The sequence below is a fragment of the Erythrolamprus reginae genome, chromosome 1, assembly GCF_031021105.1.
Source record: "Erythrolamprus reginae isolate rEryReg1 chromosome 1, rEryReg1.hap1, whole genome shotgun sequence".
Lineage (NCBI taxonomy): Eukaryota > Metazoa > Chordata > Lepidosauria > Squamata > Dipsadidae > Erythrolamprus > Erythrolamprus reginae.
Window position 1 is genome coordinate 325,833,512 of NC_091950.1, and position 18,598 is coordinate 325,852,109.

The 18,598-nt window shown below is 36.3% G+C and overlaps 1 protein-coding gene across 1 annotated transcript in view; it reads left to right on the forward strand.

Moving 5' to 3' along the window:
- The window catches only part of SNX9 (sorting nexin 9), a 50,980-nt gene extending 32,991 nt beyond the window's left edge, over window positions 1-17,989 (forward strand). The window contains exons 6-18 of the mRNA XM_070733765.1: window positions 1,434-1,587; window positions 2,882-2,966; window positions 3,536-3,661; window positions 4,107-4,224; window positions 6,068-6,198; window positions 6,647-6,750; window positions 7,735-7,838; window positions 8,349-8,426; window positions 9,297-9,373; window positions 10,301-10,390; window positions 11,248-11,362; window positions 11,574-11,665; window positions 16,189-17,989. Of these exons, the coding sequence (XP_070589866.1) occupies window positions 1,434-1,587; window positions 2,882-2,966; window positions 3,536-3,661; window positions 4,107-4,224; window positions 6,068-6,198; window positions 6,647-6,750; window positions 7,735-7,838; window positions 8,349-8,426; window positions 9,297-9,373; window positions 10,301-10,390; window positions 11,248-11,362; window positions 11,574-11,665; window positions 16,189-16,236 (1,322 nt within the window). The 3' untranslated portion in view covers window positions 16,237-17,989. The remainder of the gene's footprint in view (window positions 1-1,433; window positions 1,588-2,881; window positions 2,967-3,535; window positions 3,662-4,106; window positions 4,225-6,067; window positions 6,199-6,646; window positions 6,751-7,734; window positions 7,839-8,348; window positions 8,427-9,296; window positions 9,374-10,300; window positions 10,391-11,247; window positions 11,363-11,573; window positions 11,666-16,188) is intronic.
- Window positions 17,990-18,598: the final 609 nt, after the last annotated feature.

The window sequence follows — 18,598 nt, forward strand, 5'->3', positions numbered from 1 at the left end:
ATGAGAGGCAGCCTTGTTCCGGATATACTGGAGGCGCGTGCTCCTCCTTGCCGCCTCAGAGTCCCTCTTTTTTTTTTTTAAAGCCTTAAAGTTTTGGATTTTTTTGATTCCCCTCACCTCACCTTCTTCCTTCAGCGACTGTCCTCTTCCTCTTCTTCCTCCTCCTCCCACCTGTTCTGGTTTCTGATAGAACTTTAGCTATTACAAATAACTGTTACTAAATGCAGTATTTCATAAACAAAGAAACTCCATCTTTATTCTCTTCTCTTCTGTATTCAAAATGTAGTTCATACTAGCACATTCCTTTCTCTCCCGTCCTCTCTCTTAATTACATTCCTCATACATTCCTCCCAGTCTCTTCCGTTTACCAAGATTTATGTACTCACAGCATGATTCAAAAACAGCAGAAATGACTGTAAAATAACACAGAATGAATTCGCTCGATTGGGAGCTGAACGGGAACACCTTTCATTTTAGCACGACAACATTGAAACTCCACCCTTCTTCCCCACTGGCCCCCTGACGTACCAAATACATCACTCCAGTATTTAACCCATTCCTCCCCTTAATATCTTCTTCCAGACACCTGTTCCTTACATTTTTGGACCCTTCTGAATTTAGGATTGATCCAGCGAACGTCTGTTTCTTCCTCGCTAGATTCTGGACTCATAGCAACATCCTGTGGCTGTGCTCCCGCTTGTTCTACTACCTGTAACCCCGGGCCTACCACTAATTCATAAACACTATCTATATCAGAGTCCTCAAGTTCATCATCATCCTCCAACTGACCAGGAGTATGTACAACACCACCCAAATTCTGAACTTTTAATTCTTTTCTAATGGGTTTGCACGCATTATTTGCTTTTACATTGATTCCTATGGGAAAAATTGCTTCTACTTAAGAAATTTTCTACTTAAGAACCTGGTCATGAAACAAATTAAGTTCTTAAGTAGAGGTACCACTATACTTGCATTGTTTATTATTTCATTCCCTTACTATTGTTATTTTTATACTTTCTATCTTTCCCCTCCATTTTATTGTTGTAAGCCACCCAGAAGTAGTCCCACAGAGAGATGGGCAGCAAATAAATTTATTGTATAGGAAGCAAATAAATTTATTAGATGTATTGTTATATATATATTTTTTTTTTAAAAACGATTTTTAATTCACATTTCATTAAATTATAGAATGATGACATGATAACAGCTTGTTTGTTTGACAGTTGAGCAGTCCTTTCAACAACATGCCACTATTTATTTATTTATTTATTTATTTATTTATTTATTTATTTATTTATTTATTTATTTATTTATTTATTTATTTATTTATTGGACTATGTTCTACATGACTGTTAGGGGAAGTTAAATTAACCTAGTTAATTATGTACATTCTTTTTAATAATTAGCTGCTCACACAGTTCTTTGCTTTTTAGCTGCAGCTGATGATGATGAATGGGATGAAGAGTGGGATGAGCCAAAATCAGTAGCTTCCTCCTATCCTGGTTATAAAGAGGCAGAGCCTTCTGATCCATCCGGGCTTCAACGTGGGAACAGCCGTGGAACTGCTATGAAATTGCCACTGAACAAGTAAGACTTGTACTTTGGCACTAATCAGAATAGAATAGAACAGAATAGAAATTAAATAGATATGTATGAATTCCTCTCTTATTAGTTTGAATACTGTCACAATCAATAACTGATGCATCCTACAGATCTTTAAAAGAAAAAAAACCACTTGTATTCTTCAGTTGAAAGGCCTAGCTAAGTAGTGTAACAGTATCTAGCTGATTACAAAAAAACAAGCAGGAGTAGGCTTAAGTGGTATTAGGATAGGAAATCATCATGACATTCCTGGACTCTAAACCAGACTTGAAAGTTTTTTAAAAATCCAGAAGGTACTGGCAGTCTAGTCTATTAACTGACTGGCCCTATAAGGTAACAGCAATCAAATTAGACCACTCAAAGGTGATTTTATCTATTTTAGCTAAAGGGTTTAGAAAAATGGGAATATTTTCTAACTTAGCTGAAAAGTTTAGAAAAATGAGAATGGTATTTTCTATCTTTAATCATGTTTTATTTTGAAATAAAAATGTAGAGATATCTCTTTATATTAAAAATTGTTATGCCTGAATAATTATTTAGATGGAATTCTGGCTCACTGGTTATGTCAATTATTCTTCTAATTTTCTGTTGATAATGCAATTAGTTGTTTTAACAGGATAAGCCTAATCTGCATTTAATGAATTATATCACTAGCTCGGTCTAGCTGCTCTAAAATTTTAACATTTATCAATTTACATTCTGCTTGAATTGCTGAAATAACCTTAAGAGGCTTTATATCTTGACTGTCACTAACTTTCTCTAGCTAGTTACCAAACATTGAGCTAAGAACTGTTTTCATCACTGGAAATCAATATTCAATGGATTCATCTGTGGCTAAATGTATATGTGGTCTGATTATAAAGTGAGATGGAAATCTTGCTACAGACAAATCTTTTTTCATGTGTTGGGATGGGAATAGGATTGGAACAGAGTTTGATTTATATGAAAATATAGCTGGTTTCCCAAGTGACAGAAGAGAATTCAAGAACCCAATGGATGGTATTTTGGTGGCAGTTGGTACTAACTGCTGCTAGCCACTGTTTGTTCTAATTGGAGGAATTCAACCAATCACAGCTGGCTTAATAATGTATGTAGAGATAGACACTTCAGTTGCAGTTGTTAATTGTCTTGAGACTAGATCATTTTTGGCTCAAGTATTTTACTAAGAAGACCATTTATCACATCCAAAAGCCAAGTGCCTCTAAATCATGGCTGGCATTTCTGAACACACGAAAAACCCTATGAAAGAAGACTTGAGTTTTTTTATTTCTCTGATTAGATTTCCTGGATTTGCAAAACCCGGAGTGGAACAGTATCTGTTGGCAAAGCAGCTAGTGAAACCCAAAGAGAAAATTCCAATAATTGTAAGTTAATATCAATCTATCTAAAATTTTAACCACTGCATGAATCATTCAATACTTTAAAAATATGAGCCACAATTAAACCAAAGTAGTAAATAGTTAGGGCAGCATATTGGACAGTGAAACCTCAATTCTTTATTTCTAAAAATATGAAAGCCTATAATTCATTAATTCAATATTAAACATGGACTGAAGTTCTTCATTAACATTTTCTAGCATAATTTAAGCCTCTTAACTTAATTTTAAGTTTTAGGGAATTTTTTTCTTGAAATCAACTCTCATGCTGTCCAGTCAAAGGCATATTGCATACAGTACTCATTACTTTGAATAAGGAATCTTTGAGAAATATTTATTCATGTTTCATTGTCTACCTGCTCCATATCAATATTGATTGCTATATATAATAGTACACCCCACTAAGTTACAGAAAAGTTATTGGAGTTTTATATTTACAAGAGCTAATTGCTTTTAGATAAAACTTGTAAATCTTAATAGATGTGGGTGGCTATATATAAAAAGTATGATACCATATAGCATTCTTAGAGTTGATATATAACTTTGTTATCCTATAGATTGGAGATTATGGTCCAATGTGGGTTTATCCTACTTCTACATTTGACTGTATTGTGGCTGATCCAAAAAAAGGTTCTAAAATGTATGGTTTGAAGAGCTACATTGAATATCAGCTTACATGTTCAGTAAGTGCGTACCAGATGTCTTTTATCATAGGAATATCTCAATGCTCCAGTTTATAATAATATTTAACTCTAAACTTTAATACTATTGATGATATATTTATTTATTTATTATTTATTTATTCGATTTTTATGCCATCCTTCTCCTTAGACTCAGGGTGGCTTACAACATGTTAGCAATAGCACTTTTTAACAGAGCCAGCATATTGCCCCCACAATCCGGGTCCTCGGAAGGATGGAAGGCTGAGTCAACCCTGAGCCGGTGATGAGATTTGAACTGCTGACCTTCAGATCTACAGTCAGCTTCAGTGGCCTGCAGTACAGCACTCTACCTGCCGCGCCACCCCGGCTTAATAATAATAATAATAATAATCATCATCATCATCATCATCGTAATTATTATAGCTTTGCAGAATTAATATAATAGAATATTTTGTTTGCTTTACAGAACACCAACCGATCGGTCAACCACAGATATAAACATTTTGACTGGTTATATGAGCGTCTCTTAATTAAGTTTGGGTCAGCTATTCCAATTCCATCTCTTCCAGATAAACAGGTTACAGGTAATTTTATCAAGATCACATGTTTGGCTAATGGTTTATGATTTATTTTTCAAAAACAGAGAAGCATTAAATTTATTGAGAGATCTTTCAAATTATATCACATTAAAATCCAGAAAAATAGGAGGAAAAAAAATCATAAAATTGTGTGTACAACTGCTGGTAAAACTATTATAATTATTTTGCCCAATTTTATATTTCCTGAAAATATGTAGTTATTTTGTTTTTTACAGCATTCTGACAGTCTTTTCATGGAATTTCTAATATGCTACATTAGACTACTAATGCCATAGTCCAAGATAACACCGCCCGAAAAAATTTCTTTCACAAAGGCAGCCAGCCACTTCGTTGATCCTTGGCTAACATGTGTCATATGCTTAAAAAATGCCATAATCAAATAATTTTATAAAAATCAAATGCTGTTATAAAAATACAAGGAAAACAAATTGAGTCAATTCAATCATTTATTGGAATTGTAAACCTTTCTAGGATGGGAAGGCTACAACTTTTGCTCTAATTACTATAATTGGCATTTTTCTCCTTGCTTTATCATGATAATCTTTTAAACAGATATATTTAAAACAGCCAATAACAGATCCAATGCGGTAGCTCTTTGTACTGTTCAAAAGAAAACTAAGCGTGGACACACATCCATTTCTATAATGCTAAGGAAATTGAAAACAGAAAAATGTATTTGTTTCCTGTAGCATTGTCTAAAGCAGTGTTTCCCAACCGTGGCTACTTGAAGATATCTGGACTTCAACTCCCAGAATTCCCCAGCCAGCATTTGCTGGCTAGGGAATTCTGGGAGTTGAAGTCCAAATATCTTCAAGTTGCCAAGGTTGGGAAACACTGGTCTAAAGATCCTTGGCTACCTGTTCTATCATTTGAAGGGATATAGTTATATTCCTAAAGGATGAGATTTATTTTCAAAAGTCTGCTTATTAAAGAATATTAGAGAAAGGCAACATTTTTGAAATGAAATCAAAAGGGAGCTGAGATGGTGAGACAGCTTAGAAGAAGAATGGCTGATTCTATGACCCATATTTGCCTACAGTCCATATAAATATTTTATTGTTTTTACTACTTCAACATACTTAAGGGAAAACTAAGTATTCTATGTCAGCAATCTTTTGCCTTAAAATACTTGCTATAAAAATTTAAACTGCAGTGAAAATTACATTTGCCCAAAACTGGAAGAAAGAAAAGGATCTTTTGAATATAAGGTGCTAGAATACGCAGAGATGAATAAACTAGCGATGGAATTGTGAGAGAGAGAGAGAGAGAAGAAACAATGTACTATAAAATATAGGAGAGATGGCATGATTGACTCGAAAAGCAAAGCAAAATTAATGTGTAAATTAATATTAAAAAGTGCTAAAATGTTTTTTTAAATGTGATAAATGTAACTTTAGAATCTAAATGGCTAGAAAATAATGTATTTAATAATGCATAAACATTTATTAATAATGTATAAAATGAATAGATGTATATAAAATGTTTATAACTACAAAACAATAGCCTTAATTATAAAGAATGTAGAATTGAGAAAGAAAATTCCAATATTGTAAAGCTGTATTAGTGGAATTATATTTTATTTTATTTTATTCCATTTGCTTTGTTTTAACTTGAAAAACTTCTATTTTTTAAAAAATAAAGCATTATACAAAATATATAAATTGAGGGGGGAGTAAGGGTTAGACATTTGGTGAATTTGTGAACTGTGTATGTTCACAGTTCTCAAGCCAGGCATAAAAAATCTAATAAATAAATAAATATTAAGTGATTGATCTCAAAAAATGGCATCAAAACATGGATGATAGTAAAAGTCCTATTTTGGCTGTAGGACGTTTTGAAGAAGAATTCATCAAAATGCGTATGGAAAGATTACAAGCTTGGTTGAGCAGGATGTGTCGTCACCCAGTTATTTCAGAAAGTGATGTTTTCCAGCAATTTCTTAGTTTCCGTGATGAAAAGGTAACATGTTTTCTTTTTAAAAATGGGAATGGATTGGTGGATAAATCTTAATTTAAAAATGTAATAGGGAATATTTCTTGTGCAAAATGTTTGCCATGAACTCTAATGGCTTCTAAGCTGGGCTTTATTTAGATTGTAGTTTAGGAAAGTAGGAAAATAGTGAAACTTGATAGCAAGTCATGATCCACAAACTCTTTCAAATGTATCTGCTGAGATTTTAGAGCTCTTCTCTTTCAAATAGCTGCCTCCTAAGATTCATTAAACCATTTTCTGTAGCTCTTTAGTATATGGTAAATTTTATGTCTCTCAGGATCATGGAGTTAGGTATGCTTGATCTGCATATCAGCTGTGAAAAAACAAGAACATTCCAATTTCCTTCCCTCATCAAGATCATGGTGAATACTAGAATGTGCATCCCTTATATTTATATATTCATTCTTATATTTAGGAATGGAAAACAGGTAAAAGGAAGGCAGAAAAAGATGAAATTGTTGGTGTCATGGTATTTTCTACTATGGAACCAGAAGCTGCTGATCTGGATATGATAGAAATGTAAGTTACTGTATTACCCATCTCAATTACAACCTAACAAACATGAGGGAGGAAAAAGTACTGAAATAAAACAAGTGTATCTTTAATCTTACTAGAATAAATATTTTCACTGCAGCCAAAATCTTTTTGCTATTCCTTGTGAGGTTCATTTAAACAGGTTGCAAGTAATCCTTTCAAGGCCTAACTGAGAGTCATATTATTGATGTTTGTTATTTTCCATATTGAGAACAAGTTTTGGACTATTGCCCAAGATATAAATAGATCTCTATGGGACACAAGGCACTTCCATCAGTTGGGATCCCCAGAGACGAAAGAGCTCAGGCCCAGTTGGCAGCAACGAAACACAGATGTGAGAAAGGGAAAAGAAGAATTGCAGTTACTTTTCCCTACAGAAATTGCAGACCTGAGAACTGAGTGTCTCCCCACTTCCTCAGTCACTCAAACTATCAACTTCCCTCCTGCTTGACTCCCTCTCCTCATCTTTGGCCACCTGAAATCCTTTTTTCCTTAATTCTAATGTATCTAATATATCAAAAAAACATATTTGGCTTTAAACATAATTAAAGTTTATAACAGCCAATCATAGTTAATGCTTTTGGCTTACATACTCGCTGTTCCTAGTCTCCTTTATGGTGAATTCTGCCTTCATAATTAAATATATTCTAGTGTTAACTTAAAAAATTGATAATGGTGACTAGATTATGTAGAATTTTCACCTTGTACCAGTAAGCCCGGCATGAGGATGTTGTGCACAACTATAAAGCAAAGTGAATTTTTCATGGGAAAAAATGGGATAGTGAAGAGAGCATGCATTCCTCTCACCCATTTCTGAACTTTTCTCCATGCTGAATAACGGAGGCATTGTGACTGCACTGGGCCAAAGATCCTAAAGAATGTTCCTAAAGAATTTAAAACTATTTTAATTAGATAGTTACTTGGGAAAAGAAGAGAGTGAATGTAATTATTTTTATTATTATTATATAGCGAGCAGAAGTGTGATGCAGTTGGCAGGTTCACTAAATCCATGGATGATGGCGTTAAGGAGTTGCTAACAGTAGGCCATGAACACTGGAAACGTTGTACAGGACGTAAGTGTTTAATATGTATTTATTGATGACTTAATTTTCATTAAATGAAAATGTATACTTCACATGTAAATCTTAGAACTATCGGTGCAATAATCATACATCATATATAATGGCTTTGCGAAACATATTCACATAAATATTTGCTGAATTAACACTTAACTCTAATTTCAGTAAGCTTTTGGGGAAAAGCTGATGCTTTTGTTTGTTTATTGAAACTATTATATATTATCTAGAATTCAAAAGATACAATTAGAATATATTTTGATCCCCTTATATTTTTCTGTCTTGGGTAGCCAAAATTAAGCATCACAAATCTGGTTCTAAGAGATAAAGAGGAAGTAAAACAAGATATGGGAAAGGAAATAATAAGGCAGAAGGGAGTGAATGCAGCAAGATTTAAGATCATTTGTCTTTGCCCCAATGGGATGACAAGGAAGTGTCTTGTATCTAGTTATGTACTGAACATGTTTGCCATTATTCAAATACATTGCAGATGTGTTTTTCTTACAGCATTACCGAAGGAATATCAGAAAATAGGAAAAGCTTTACAGGGTTTGGCACTTGTTTTCAGCACTAGTGGTTATCAAGGTACTTTTTAATTATATTTTCTATATATATATTTCAAAACATCATTGACCTGTTTCCATTTGGGGCGTCACAAAAAATTAGTTTGGCTCATCTTTTTCTAATTAAATAGCATGATTTTATTTGTAAGAATCAGGTATCAGGTTCAGCAATGTGTTTTAAGCTAATTATTGCTACCAATATATTCTAGTTCAATAATTTAGATATTTCACATTACGTTTTTAATTTCTACTTATCACAATAAATCCTACAATAATCAATGAATAAAAATGAATTAGATCGCAGCATAATAAATAAATAAGTCTTCGGAGAGGGGCGGCATACAAATCTAATAAATTATTATTAATTATTATTATTAATTCAGTAATTTCCACATTTTTGGATTTTGGTGTTAATAAACTTATTCAATAATAAAGGATTGTGGTACTTATAATCTTTAAGAGGCCATTTTTTGCTTATTCCTGAATTACACGTGCTATTAAAAATGTGGCTGTTTTATTTCTATATTTAATGGGTCCAATGAGGGAGAAAAATGAAAGCTACATTCTGGTGTTACCTTATTTCTAATTAATTTTACTAATCTGACAATTACAGAAATTAGTGAAAGCAAATATTTTCCTCACTGCCTGCATATTCTATATCTTGATATTTCAGCCAACTTATAAGTAGAAGTTTCTATTAAATATTGACATAAATTAATGAATATGATTCACATGAGCAATAATATCTTAATAAATAAAAAATTATCCATTGGTAATAAAAAATTATCCATGAGCAAATATATCTTAAAATTAGATATTGTTACTCAGGATAACAGTTGTAGATTGTAAAAAAAAAAACACCTTTGCTAAAATATGTAATTATTCTTTTTAGGAGAGACTGACCTCAATGAAGCGATAACTGAAGCAGGAAAAACGTATGAAGAAATAGCCAGTCTTGTGGCAGAGCAGGTATATTCTGTCTTCTTATGATGAGAAAACTTTCTCTACACACATAGGGTGGTGTGCATGCATGCACATGTCTTCAAACATCCCCTATCCTCTTTGGACTCTTGTCAATTGCGTGGATTAGTCTCTGTAGTTTCTGTTTGCCATTGCTCCTTCCTAGGCTGAAAGAGATGGCTTTGTGCCTAAGGCAGAACTAGAACTTAGGGTCTCCCACTTTCTAGTCTGATGCTATAACCAGTACACCAAACTAGCTCCTCTATAGGTTAGCATTATGTAAACTGTATTTTTTGTTTATATTTTCATTACTCTGTTGATTACCTTACTTTTTTCAAGTGACATAACAGGCCAGGGGTGAAATTCAAAAAATTTCCCTACTGGTTCTGTGGGAGTGGTTTGGTGGGAGTGGCAGGGGAAGGATACTGCAAAGTCCCCATTCCCTCCCCACTCCTGGGAGAAGAAAAATCTCCATTCCAACCCCATTCTGGGGGCATTTGCCCGTTTTTCGAGCTACCTAAAATTTCAACTACCAGTTCTCCAGAACCTGTCAGAACCTGCTGAATTTCACTCTGTAACAAGCAACGACTATCACATTAGCAAAACATTTAAAATATAACATGGAAATATTTTAACTTTAAAAGAAAAATAGGTTATGTGTTGTTGTTTTTATAAATAATCATTTTATGTGGTACTTTCCACATAAAGAAGACTTAAACATCTGTTGATTTAAACATCTGGTGAAAATACATTTGAGAAATACTGCAAATTATTTTTAAAGGAATGCTATAATATGGAACTCTACAATGCTTACACAATTATTTATGTATATTTTGCATCTTAAAATATTTTTCTCTCTGTGCTATCATTTTACTTAATTATGGACTTATTGTGACATGGTATTATAGAATTACTAACTATTCCTTTCTTTCTTAGCCAAGGAAGGATCTTCATTTTCTGATGGAGACCAATCATGAATACAAAGGATTTCTTGGTTGCTTTCCAGATATAATAGGTGCCCATAAGGTGAGAGACAATGTAGTATGGGTTTTCTAAAGAGAGAATGCTAGTTATTTTAGTATCAGTAGAAGTTTTAAAGACACTCAATATGAAACCATTGAATTCAAAATCAGTTTATCAGAAGTATTTTATTAGAACTTATTTGTACCAATATTTTTAACATCATTACTACTGAAAAAGCTATTATTTCCTCTTCATTTGTTTTACAAGAAATGGAAACTGGTTGTATTAAACCCATTTTTAAAAATCTTGATTAAATATCAATAGAGAAAGTAATCATCAAATTACAGCATAGGCTGCTTTAGTTAATTTTTATGATATGTAATCCATTTTTAACTGCATTGGAATGTCCTAGGTCTAGGATGATTGTTGTGTTTTTTTCTTAGGATGGACGCATACATTTCAGAATGATAAAAAGTAACAAAATCACATTATGGCTTTGCATTAGGTATAACCTGGTAATGCAAATAAATACCTAGTTGGTCATTTACCAATACTGTACCTGAAAAGCCTATTTAGGCTTCTTTAAAAAAAAACAAAGGAAAGAAACATTGTCTCTTGATCAAATTGATCTCATTTTAGTTATTTAGTAAGAAAGAACCAGGGCAGTAGATATAAAAGCTAGCTTAAAACATCGATAGGTTGGATGGATAATAGATGTGACATATTTCACACATGCATGTATGTATAGTTAGTATGTTTGATCTTATTTATGGTTGCCTGTCCCATGACATTTGACAATATTCAGTGCTTAATACCACGTTTTACAGGTTGAATATTTTTGAAACTATTCAGGAACTGAATGATGTTATTGTAGCACTTAATTTTTTCAATGATGGCTCATGGTATATTTTTCTTAACAGGGAGCAATAGAAAAAGTGAAGGAAAGTGATAAACTGATTGCTACCAGCAAAATTACCCCCCAAGATAAACAAAACATGTTGACACGTGCAAGCGCCATGTCTTATGCATTACAAGGTAAAGTTTCAGCCCAGCTTGCAGTATCACAGCAAAATCCTCTGTGATTCTTGGGAATCGGAACAATTAAAAATAAAGCACAGTATACGCCATGACTCCCAAAAAAGGAATAACCCGTCTTGCGCTAAAGTATATTTTGATTAAATGCCTAAATGATGAATATTTTTTTTAAAATCGGGATATAAAAATATAACTTGTCTTTCATTTACAGCGGAGATGAATCACTTCCACAGTAATCGAATTTATGATTACAACACTGTGATGCGTCTATACCTGGAACAGCAAGCACAATTCTATGAAACGGTAAGCTCCACTGAGTCTAATGCTTTTTTAAATATCTGTCAGCTATCTATACAATTACTTGTTCTAAACAAAACAGAATTCTGCTCAAATTTTATTTTGCATGCTTGAAATATTTAAATAGAAAGTTAAGTGAATATTTATGACTTTATGTATTGCTTCATAAATAACGTGAAAATCTTCCATTTAAAAATGTAGATTTGTAATGATTTCCCTTCGTTCCCTTAGAAAATGCTACTTGGCACTGATAATCCTTCCTGCATTGCACATTTTGCATGAGACTTTTGCAGCTGGCACTTTCTTTTTGGCTAGGATGCACATTGAATTAAACTTGGCAACTCATTAGCAATTCTTTCATTCATTTCAGAGAAAGGGGAATGATTAAGATACATGCAGTTATTCTACTTAATTCTCTGTAATTTCACCTGCTCTTCTGCCACAGTTACCTTGGAAAATTAAGATACTATTTTTATGTTCATCTAATATTCCCACATTTCCTCCTGTACCTCATAACAAGGAGACAGAGGAAATGTAGTTTAAATTGCATTTAAATCCTGTCCAGAAGCTACTGCCCATTGTAGATGAATATATTAATATATAATATGTATATATAAAGAGACCTGAATAATAATAATAATAATAATAACAATAATAATAATAATTTTTTAGATTTGTATGCCGCACCTCTTCAAGGACTCGAAGAGGCTCACAACAGCAACAAAATACAATATGATACAAATCCAATATTAAAACTAATTTAAAAACACATTATTACTAAAAAAACATTCAATTCTACACAATCACACCATTCTCAAATGCTCGGGTAAGAAAGGTGCGGGGGGGAATTAGTCCCCCCATGCCTGGCGGCCTAAATGAGTCTTTAACATCTTGCGGAAGGCAAGGAGGGTGGGGGCGATTCGAATCTCTGGGGGGAGTTGATTCCTGAGTTCCGGGGCCGCCACAGAGAATGCCACAGACGGGACCCGGAGAAGGCCAACTCTGTGTCACCTAATTGGCCGCTGGGATTTGTGCGGCAGAAGGCGGTCCCATAGGTATTCTGGTCCGATGCCATGTAGGGCTTTATAGGTCATTACCAATACTTTGAATTGTGACCAGAAACTGATTGGCAACCAATGTAGGCCACGGAGTGTTGACGAGACGTGGGCGTATCTAGGGAGGCCCACAATTCTTTGCGCGGCCACATTCTGCACAATCTGAAGTTTCTGAACACTTTTCAAAGGTAGCTCCATGTAGAGAGCGTTGCAGTAGTTGAATCTCGAGGTGATGAGGGCATGAGTGACTGAACAGTGACTCCCTGTCCAAATAGAGCCGCAATTGGTGCACCAGGCAAACCTTGGCAAACACTCTCCTCGCCACAGCCTTAAGATGATGTTCTAATGTTAGCTATGGATCGAGGAGGACACCCAAGTTGCGAACCATCTCTGAGATGGTCGATAATTCCCCCCCAGGGTGATGGACGGACAGATGGAATTGTCCTTGAGAGGCAAACCCACAGCCACTCCGTCTTGTCAGGGTTGAGTTTGAGCACGTTGACACCCATCCAGACCCTAACAGCCTCCAGGCACCGACACATCACTTCCACTGCTTCACCGACTGGACATGGGGTGGAGATGTACAGCTGGGTGTCATCAGCGTACTGATGACACCTCACGCCATGCCCTTTGATGATCTCACCCAGCGGTTTCATGTACATGTTGAATAGAAGGGGGGAGAGGACCGACCCCTGAGGCACCCCACCAGACAGAAACCTAGAGGTCGATCTTTGACCTCCCACTAACACCGACTGTAGGAGGTAGGAGGAAAGAGGAGAACCACTGCAGAACAGTGCCTCCCACTCCCAAACCCTCTAGACGTCGCAGAGGGATACCATGGTTGATGGTATCAAAAGCTGCTGAGAGATCAAGAAGCACCAGGACCCTGTCCCGGGTCCGCCAGAGATCCTTCTTCCGGTTCCGATGGAAGCGGCGAGAGGATGGAGGAGCCCTCACTCCTCTGAGACTACGGCAAAAAATACCAAAAAACATCGAGAAATGAATCAATCCGAGCCAGGCATTGTCCGACCTTTGTCTGGTGCTGAACCCTCCATCTGGGGGACTCAGAATTGAATGCTGATGTGCCGTTTTCTTTGGGGTGCCTGGGACAACAGCGCTGAGATATCAGCTGGGGCGTGGAAGATGACGGCCGTTCCCAGATGCCGAGGCGGAGAAAACTGAGAGAGCTGAGAGCTGAGTGGAGATCGAACCGAGCCTCTTAGCAAGGCACCAGTGAGTGAGAGTGACTGGTGCTGAGGCGACAGAAGCGAAGGGACAATGGAGCGGAGACCAGGGCTGGGGCGAGTCTGCCCGCTGAGTGGGGCCGAAAACACCGAGGACGCCGGCCAGTGGGAGCGATCTGCTGTTGGCGTCGGAGGGCGACGAAGGAGACGTGAGGAGCCAGTGACACCAGCTGGTGAAGGTGTCCATTGCTGGTGCCGATGGGCGAGGAACAGCGGCCCAACCCCCTGCATGGCACCAGTAGGTGAGAGCTACTGGTGCTGAGAGGATGGAGGAGGCAGGCGGCCGGAGGGCATAGGAAGGAGGCCGAGGCAAGCTGGACCACCGAGTGGAGTCAAGGGCATCAACCGGTATTAGACCAAAGTGTTGGAGAGAAAGTGAACAATGGAAGTGAACTGCCTAGGATTACCAAAGGCCAACCAGACTGGGGGTATTCACTAGCATTAAGATCTTTGCTTTGTCATCTTCCTGTGTCCCCCCCCCCAATTCTATTTTCTCTATTCCCTATTGAAGACCATCACTGAAGAAACTGTGCCCCTAGTGGAAGATCTTATAACACAGCAGACTCAAAGAAAGATTTATGAAGGACATTATTTATTAACCTGACCTGGATTGATTGATTGACTGATGAAATTGAATTAGTGATTTATAGGACTGAGTTTTAGATTAATTGATAATTAACTACATTTATTGTCTCAGCTTAATTGATAATTAGCTGGTTAACTATTTTAATTTTTATAGTCTTTAGCTTTTTATTAATGTTTAATTGCTTCCCTTTTTAACTAATTTATTGTGGGGTATTTTTATAGATGGATGTTTGGGATCGGATATATGAGATGAAGGGAATGAATGATTGGGTCAGCCTGCCTGGCAATGTAGAGGCAGGAGGGATGGGAGATCCTATCTCTGGGGTGGAAGAGGGCCAGAATATTCCAGTGCTGCTGGGGAGAGGCAGATATGGCTGGAGACATGGGGCAAACCATTTCAGGGGAATGAGGGAACGCTGCTTGAAAGCAATCCCATTCTGGCCACATGGACTTAGACCGGGGCTCTGGTGATGAGTGTAATCCGGGCCCTGGACTCAGGCTGCTACTGCTCAATGTCAGGTCGGTTGTGAACAAGGTTCTCCTCATCCGAGAGGAGGCTGACCTGGTATGTGTGACTGAAACCTGGCTGGGCCCAGAGGGAGGAGTTCCTTTCTGAAATATGCCCAGCCGGGTTTCAGGTATGGCATCAGTCACGACCCCAGGGAAGGGGAAGGAGTGGCTATTGTAGCCAAGGAGATTATTAGCCTACTCAGACTCGCTGCTCCTGAGATTGCGGGTTATGAATCCTTCTTTGTGAAGTTGGACCTAGGGGTTCAGGTGGCCTTGTTGCTCATGTACCTGCCTCCCAGCTGTGTGTCAACAGCCCTGCCTGTGCTGCTCAAGGAGGTAGCCAGGTTGGCGGTGGAGTTACCCAGATGTATTGTCTTAGGGGACTTGAATCTACTGTCGCTCGGCAAATCCTCTGGGTTAGCACAAGAGTTCATGGCCACCGTGATAGCCATGGACCTGACCCAAGTAATTCAGGGTCCGACTCATGAGGGGGGGCACCTACCCGACATGATATTTCTCTCGGAGCAGTTGAGTGATGGTCAGAGACTAAGGGGCTTAGTCATGGTCAGACATGCCTTTGTCATGGTCAGACCATTCTCTGCTGCAGCTTGACGTCAAGGCTCCAACCCTCCCCCATAGGGAGGCGGAACCGACTAGGTGGTTCCGCCCTGGATGCCTAATGGACCCAGAGGGCTTTCAGAGGGCACTTGGGGTTTTACCGGATGAATAATATTGGTAATTGGAGATTGATATTTCCATCTGCACATTGTTGTAATCTGTCAGCTTTTTAATCACCTGATTGCAATGAAGTGCCATTTTAGATTAGACAAATTTTGTTTGCAAGCTGGTTTTGAAGAACATATGAAATTTACCCATGTTTTAATATATTTTTTTTGTAAAATAAAGCACATGTCATGGATTTTAGTATCACAGTCATTAAGTGTGCTAAAGTGTGCTTCTGAATAATTACATTCTTTGAATTATTGTTTGAACTTACTTGTTTCTCATGTCTATCTCATGCCACAGGATCTAATTCTTTAACCTTCTTTCTTCCATGATCTTTAAAAGCAAGTTGATGGTGGGGGAATTCTGACAGCGTTCCAGGATCCTAACTTTTATACTGTATCTTTTTCAGATTGCACAGAAACTGAGGCAGGCTCTCAGTCGCTTTCCTATGATGTAGCTGAGGAAGAACAACAATTACTCCAAAGTGCTTTTTTGATTATTATTGATGGGGGAAGTGCAAATAAAGAAGTGGAAGACTTTGCCATCCAAAAAGCCTTTTTAAAAAAAGTTAATTAATTTTTAGAAATGAACCTTTAAAAAAGAAGAAAAAAATATTCACCTGTTTACTTTGTTAGCCTTAATGCTCTGGATATTTATGATTATTTTTTCATGCTTTTCTTTCCTAGCTGTTATTGAAATGAAGCTGGAAAGTACTGTATTTAATGAGACTAAATTGCCAAATGGTTTGTTTGCCAGATACCAAAAGAAAAGAAAAGAAAAGAAAAAAGATATATCCAGGGCTGGATAAACATATAGATATCTGGATGGATTTGTTTTGTTTTGTTATGTTTTGGTTTGAGTTTAACTACCCTGCCCATGTTAAATAAGAGTTTAGTGTCCTAAACTCTTCAAAAGCAAAATGTGATCAGATCTTAAAAGGATAAGAAAGCCAATATAGGATCTGTACTGTATAATTGTTAGACTTCTTTCTAGCTTTCAGATAAGTTATGTGGAAAGGAAATGTTTGTCCCATTTCTACTATAGCCATAACATCAATTTTCTGTAATATATATAAATATATATTTATATGGATTATTTCTTAAGGGCTGTTCTTGTACCTCAGATGCCTTCCAAGGCTGCATTATTTTCCTTTTTAGGTTTACATACAGTAAATACAGACATTCTGAACATACGGAAAAATTGTTCCATCCAGTGGTCCAAGCCATACATATTCTTAACAAATCACAACTAATACGATAGGAAGTTTTCTAAGCTCATTGCTGTATGTTGGGTTCTTCTGTCAGAAGATGATGAGATCTTGTACTGTTTCATCAAAAAAATTAAATTGCTCAGATTTAAAATATAGGTTAGGATTAACAGAACAACAGCTACTTAAAAATGGACTCTGCTTGCAATATTAGTTTCAATTCATAAGTATCAATTTATATATAGGTTATAGGTCACCCTGAACGGTAGAAAACTGATTGAAAAGATATATTCATAAACAAGTTATTGAGCTAAATGCAGCTTTTTATTTAATTTTGATTGGGAAGTAAAGAACTTTGCTTTCTTATTATCAAGCAAGTGCTACATGCATTCTGAAAGTTTAATTGACTTAATATGGCATTGTCATTCTGTTTCTATGAGATCAATAAAGTATTTGAGCCTGCCAAATTAATAGGCCTATTAAACCAAACCACATCAAATTAGAAGGTAATCTTGACTCAAGTGCTGTTCGTTGTTATGTTTTCAGTGGGACTTTTTTCACAAACTTGTTTTATTTTTAGTTTAGTTGCCTTCTGAAATTCTATACAATGTTATATATTAGCCACTGAAATAAATGTACAAATTGTAAAGAATGTGTATAAATTTTGTTTTACACCAAATGTAATAAGTTTTCATCTTGCATATAGAAACAATTTATAAGTTAACTGCAAAGCATATAGTGAACGTAAGGCACTTTTTTCACCACACCATTTTTTCAGCATTTATATCAATCTTTATAACTGGTTCTCTGGTGATTATTTTTTATGAATCTGGGTTAATCCTGGTGACAGAGGTTGCAGATTTAACATTTTTTTTAACAGGCAAACTGGGCACAAAAAAGCACAAACAATTGTTTCACTGTAAAAACTATTTGGAATTGGCAGGTCTGTAAGCTTTCTAGCAAATGAAGTCTTGAAATTCATAATAAATATTTATACAGATGAGATGCTTTGCTTTATTTCCCTGTGAACAATTTACAAGTCAATACAAAATTATTACCTGCAAAAAGTTTTGTCTATATTCAGAAGTGATTAATTTTTAAAATTAAGGAATGTTCCTTCCAGAAAAATACAGAATAACAGTATGCATGATATGCTATATTTTTTGCAGGTAGCTAGCAGGGATTTGTCAAGGATTTAGCATTTTCATCTCAAAATAAAAAACTAAATATAATTTAGTTGTATGTCATTTATACTAAGTCTATACTATGTCTTCTGTTAAATATTAAATTTCTTTATATAAGTTATGTCGATTCTAGGATAGTGATGGTTTGTATGCCAAAACAGGGTACGTGCGTGTGCTAGCACGCGCATACCTGCCCACATCATTCCCTCCCCCCACATGCACACACACTCGCAATACTCCCTGTACATGCACACAATCTACCCTATTCATGCGCATGTGCGCAGCCCTCACTGAAGCCTGAAACAGTGAAAAAATAGACAAACCAGAAATTCAGAAAAACGGTTGCCGTTTTTTGCACTCTGGGGCTTCAGGAAGCTTCCCTGAAGCCTGCTGAGGTTGAAAAGGCCTGGCTAGCACATGCATGCATG